This window comes from Squalius cephalus (genome assembly GCF_949319135.1).
Source record: "Squalius cephalus genome assembly, chromosome: 8".
Classification (NCBI taxonomy): domain Eukaryota; kingdom Metazoa; phylum Chordata; class Actinopteri; order Cypriniformes; family Leuciscidae; genus Squalius; species Squalius cephalus.
In genome coordinates, this window is record NC_137129.1 from 26,882,752 (window position 1) to 26,888,470 (window position 5,719).

At 39.0% G+C, this 5,719-nt stretch overlaps 1 protein-coding gene across 1 annotated transcript; it reads left to right on the forward strand.

Moving 5' to 3' along the window:
• The first annotated feature begins 1,172 nt into the window (after positions 1-1,172).
• Positions 1,173-5,275, forward strand: LOC307163240 (uncharacterized protein). The gene is made up of 3 exons (XM_079879245.1): positions 1,173-1,871; positions 1,964-2,071; positions 2,794-5,275. Exons 1-3 carry the CDS (start codon positions 1,475-1,477, stop codon positions 3,054-3,056), a joined length of 768 nt encoding a protein of 255 aa, XP_079735371.1. The 5' UTR covers positions 1,173-1,474; the 3' UTR covers positions 3,057-5,275.
• The last annotated feature ends 444 nt before the right edge of the window (positions 5,276-5,719 follow it).

Genomic DNA, 5,719 nt, shown 5'->3' on the forward strand with positions numbered 1-5,719 from the left:
AATGAATTCTCTTTTATTTACACATTTAAAGTTGCATAATTTTTTTTTCCTTTTAAAAAATATAAGTGAAAAAAAGTTAAACCAGAATATAATATATATATATATATATATATATATATATATATATATATATATATATATATATATATATATATATATATTTATTTCTCAATCATTCTTTCAAGAGGAGATAACAGCCTGTCCATTCTCTCTTGTGCTCTCCTCGCCTCTGCAGTCCCATGTCTTCTCTAATCAAGTCCAAAAACTCGTCCTCTCTGTCTTGCCTTCATCGTGGTGCTGGTGCTGCTGCCCCTGGCTCCTCCTCTTCTTGGTCACACACTGCTGAACTCGGCCCTGGTGTGTCCTCAGGGATTGAGGCAATGAGGGTGCAATGCCTCCGTCCCAACATCTCATCCATGAGGACAAACCAGGGCCAAGTTTCAGCAGTGGGTTTCCCACTCACACCCTCACATGTCCCAGGACACGTGCAATCCTAAGGCAGAGCAAATTAACCATGGCTTGTTAATAACAACAGCAATACATTTCAGCAAAGATGTGATCTCAACTTTCTTACTTTGTATTTTTAAAATCATATTCATGAATACTCAAATTTGGTTAAAACCTTTGTAGACATAGCTTGCATGACAGCACTACAAAAACACATAAAAGTGAAACCCCATTGCCTTATCTACTGCTTTTCTTATTGTTGTGGGCTTTATAGGGTGAGTGATATTTATTATTTACACAAGTTAATATGACTAGTTAGTAATATGAAGTTAAGTTGACTAGTGCAAATATTACAATAAAATGTAATTTCATTTATTTAGTTTATTTTTTTTTTTAATTGCAGTTTAATAAATTGAGCTGTCTGCTTCTTGCTCCCTGAAACAATTATTAAACTAATATTAGCACAAGTTTTGCCTCAGACCACCTGACAAATGAAGCCACGCAATGGTGATGGAGTTAAGATGAAGTTTATAAAAAGAAAAACTTGTGGCTTTTAACTGTGGTTTCACTAGCTATTTGAGTAAATGAAAACATAATACTTACATTTCAATGTGAATTTGCCGTCCACCAGCGAAATCTCGGCCGTCATTTTTTTTTTTATAAAAATGCTGTCGTCACCTACGCGCGATGACTTATGGGGTAGGATAGTCCGCTAAAGCCGCGTTTCCACCGCAGGAACTTTCCCCAGGAACTAGGAACTTTGGGGTGGTACTCGGTGTGTTTACACCGCAGGAACCAGGGTCTAAATGAAGTTCCGGGTAAAAATTTACCCCCCAGAAAGTCCCTGCTGGCGAGGTAGTACTTTTTCAGAGTTCAGGAACTTTCGGGGTGGGACTTGTGCGCTGAACATGCTGATTGGTTGAGCTCACGTCACATTTGATTGGTTGAATCCACGCTGCATTTTATTTTAGCCGCCATTTTTAAAAATCGCACTTCCTGGCTTCGTGCAGTAAAGAGTTGTCTGGAAATGAATATGGAGTTTACCAAAAAATACGACCGCTGGACCGACGACGAGGTCCAGGCTTTAATAAGCGTATTTGCGGAAGAAGAAATCCAGCGGGAACTGGAAACGGCAATCCGCAATGAAAAGGTTTACCTCAAAATATCGAGTCGGTTATACGAGCTGGGCATTGTTCACACTGGAAAACAGTGCAGAGAGAAGTTAAAAAAATTAAAACAAGACTACAAAAAAGTCAAGGATCACAACAATAGAAGCGGATCCGATCGGCGGACTAACAAGTGGTTTGACCGTCTGGACGCGTTGTTGGGACACAGGCCGGCATTTTCTGGAGCAGCGGTGACAAAAGACTCTGCAATTTCATTTTTGGAATCCATTCATGAATCTGAGGACCAGTCGGTTGAAGGTAAATTATTACACATGTACATGATAAATATTATCGTCTTAAACTCGTTGCAGTGATAAAACAAACTAACTTTTTTCAACGTGTTTTTACAGATGAAATGAATGGCCCCGATGTGCAGGCAACAGAGACCAGCGTGTTTTCCCCAGCAATCACCAGTAGCCCTCATCCCATGTCTTCCGCCGAAACACACACACGACGAGGTATTAAACAACGTTGTCTGTTGATAAAAATATACTTCAAAACTAGGGGTGTAATAATATATCGTGCAACAATATATTGCAATACAAAAATGCAACAATACGTATCGTGGATAGTTCACCCAAAATAAAAAAAACTGTGAGGAAAAAAAATCAGGTTTTCAGAGTTTTAGTTGTCAGTACTACATTAAAATGATGTTGAGATTAATGTATAATATAATGCAATGGGGGGATATTTGTGGGTCCTGATAATGCCAAACATCTATATGTTACCAATGTTAAGCATATTCGTCTAAAATAATTCTGTATTTTCAGCTTCAGAATCATGAATATTTTTATTCTGGTGTCTCAATTGTCCTTGGGTTACAAGCACCAAGTCCAAGCTTATTCATTTAAACCCACAATGTAATATCAAAGTTAGCATTTTAATCAACAGTACATTTTTTGTTAACCTTTCATCATATGTCTTGGGAGTATCGCAATAACACTGTATCGTGATATGTTACACCCCTTTTCAAAACTGACCTAATTGTAATCCTAATGGTTTTGGGTCATTGTGTTATTTTTTTGATTGCAAACTTAAATGGTCCATGATAAAAATATGGAGCATGATGGCCCAACATAAGTTTCAAATTTAAGATTTTGTAGTGAAAACACTTAAAATAAGTATTTTATTGTTTTCAGGGTGGGCTTGTGTATTTATTGTCATGTGTTTCTGCACTTAGGGAAGAGGAAAAGGGATTGTGACTTCCTTGATGTGCTGAGGGACATGGAAGATTCTAACCGGACCGCCCTGCAGCTTGGACAAGAACAGCGTGACAAATATATGCAGCTGTTACTTGAGAGCCAGGCTGAGGAAAGAGAGATGAGGAGGCAGGAGTTGGCGTTCCTGCAGTCGGAAGCTGAAGAAAGCAGACGGCAGCAGAGGGACTTTCAGGCTGGGTTTCTGTCTGTTCTTGGACAGTTTGCCCAGTCATTCAAAAAGTAGCCACTTGAACTCAGACTGCACTTTAAATTGCACATTTGCATTTTTTTTTTTGCACAATTCAAATTTTTATATATTGTTTGCATTCCTGCAGAGGGCCGGGTTTCTGTCTGTTCTTGGACAGTTTGCCCAGTCATTCAAAAAGTAGCCACTTGAACTCTGAGATTGCACTTTAAATTGTACATTTGCATTTTTTATTTTTATTTGCACAATTCTAATTTTTATATATTGTTTGCATTCCTGCAGAGGGCCGGGTTTCTGTCCGTTGGACAGTTTGCCCAGTCATTCAAAAATACATTTGTATTTGTTTTTCTTTACACAATATATTACTGTTCTCGTAATTTATTTCTTTTCACATGATTGTATTTTAAAAATTATTTCAAATTATATTTTGTAAGCAGTACTTGCCTTGTGTTAAATAAAGTTTGTAAAATGTCACTTTGAGATCAAGTGCCTTTTCATCTCCATGGTAATTTTAGCTCTTACGGTAAGGTTTTGAAGTGCTGGTTAAATGTAAAACATTTCCGGTGAAAGTGCACAGGTTAAAATAAGCAAAGTGTAGGTAATTTAAGTCACTTATGAAATTACATTTTATATTTGACAGCCAAATATACAGGTGAAACTCAAATTTAGAAATATTGTGCAAAAGTTATTCAACTTTTTCAGTTGAATTCAGTAATTCAACTTAAAGGTGAAACTCGTATATAGACTCATTACATGCAAGGTGAGAGATTTTCAAGCCTGTTATAATTATGACTATGGCTTACAGCTTAGTTAATTACTGAAAAACAATTTTGCACGTTATTCAAATTTTTCAAGTTTCCCCTGTAAACAGAAGGTGATAACAATAAATTAAAACCAAAGCATGATTCAGAAGTAATCATTTTTATTTACAAAAAAAGTGTTACAAAGCAAAAACAATGTACAACAGGTGTATACAGCATAAAAAAAGGCGCATTACAGCACCTGAAGGTTATTTTTCCCTTACCAAAAAAAAAAAACTTTCTGGTGTGTAACCAGTGATACTGCAGTTTACTACATTGTAGTCAAAAGCTTCATTAGACCTGTACGTGCATCTAGACCCTCGGCCTCTACAGTGGATGACAGTGCCCCATCAGGCTGGTTGAATGTACCCGTAACCCATTCTTCTCTGAACTCATCACCATTCATTTCACAGAGGTTATGAAGAACACAACATGCTATCACCAGGGATTTGACCTTGTGTGTATTGCAGTCATTTCGTTTTAGCAAACACCTCCATCTGCCCTTTAGTCTGCCAAAAGCATTCTCAACCACCACCCTGGCTCTGCTTGTTTTATGGTTGTACACAAGTTGTTGGGGTGTCAGTCGTCCGTTGTCTGTGAAAGGTTTCATCAGCCAGCTCTTCAAAGGATAGGCTGCATCACCAAGGACATAGTACCCTACATCATGTCCACAAATGTTCTTGGTTACATCAGGTAGTAACAAACCCCGATCCACTAGGTCCCACAATCCTGACAAACGCAGCACTCTGGCATCATGCAGGCTACCTGGCGCTCCTAAAAAAACATTCCAAAAGAGACCTCTTCCGTCCACAACAGCCTGTAGGATGATCGAATGCCAGCCCTTTCGGTTGAAGTACTCTGTGTGGTACTCCTCTGGTCCAAGAATGGGGATGTGTGATCCATCAATTGCACCTACACACTGAGGCAAACCCCATCTGCACTCAAAATACGTCGCCATTTCTTTTAACTTTTCACTGTTTGGTAACTGGATAACTTCTTGCATGAGTACCTTCTCAACAGATGAGCAGAAATCGTGAACACAGTGACACACAGTAGCAACTCCGACTCCAAATAAATGAGAGATGCTTCTATACTCTGAGTTGGTCGCAAGTTTCCACAGTGCAATGGCGATTCTTTTTTGAATGGGTACACAATGTCGGTAGTTTGTGTCATGTCTCTCCAGTTCGGGTTGCAATCGACGACAGAGGTACAGAAAAGTATCCTTAGACATCCGGAAATTCTTTATCCACTGTGCTTCGGTGAAAGTTGGAACCACGCTGTCCCACCATTCTGTTGTTCTAGTGTGTATCCAAACCGATCGCGAAACACGACGCATTCGATAGTACTCCCATATCTAAAACACACAAAAGTTGCAAAAAATAAGTTGATGTAATCGATAATAACATTATTCACAACTCTTGTTCATTTTGATGGATTAATTTCTTACCAATCTTGTTCTTTCTGCCCGATGGCGCGCGTTCGTCCCATCCATCTCACGGTCAATGTCCGCTATAGCTGATAACAAACGTTGTCTACTTTTATATCTAGCATTACGAGCTTTCTGAATACGCTTTAGTATTAGTGCTCGTCTCTTTTCTGCCGTTTTGTTCATTACCTCGTTAGTAAACCAATAGATCACACACAAAAGCAGCACAGCTTGAATCTCCTCCATACTTAAAACGCGCTCAAAACAAACGCGCTTCCTGTCCGTCGCAGACTGGGAGGAGCAGTGGCACGCAGTTCAACGTCACCAGACTAATTTACATAATCTTCCCTGTACTTTAGACCGCGGTGTAAACGCAGTAAGCAACCGGTCTGGGGCAAAAAAAGTTCCTATGAAAAAAGTTCCTGGGACAAATAGTTCCTGGTAATTGCGGTGGAAACGCGGCTTAAGTGTCCATT

Excerpts from the sequence above, each read along its gene's own strand:
- LOC307163240 (XM_079879245.1), top strand. The coding sequence starts at position 1,475 with ATGAATATGGAGTTTACCAAAAAATACGACCGCTGGACCGACGACGAG. Across the intron at positions 1,872-1,963 it reads TGAGGACCAGTCGGTTGAAG|ATGAAATGAATGGCCCCGAT; the intron begins GTAAATTATTAC and ends GTGTTTTTACAG. Across the intron at positions 2,072-2,793 it reads CGAAACACACACACGACGAG|GGAAGAGGAAAAGGGATTGT; the intron begins GTATTAAACAAC and ends TTCTGCACTTAG.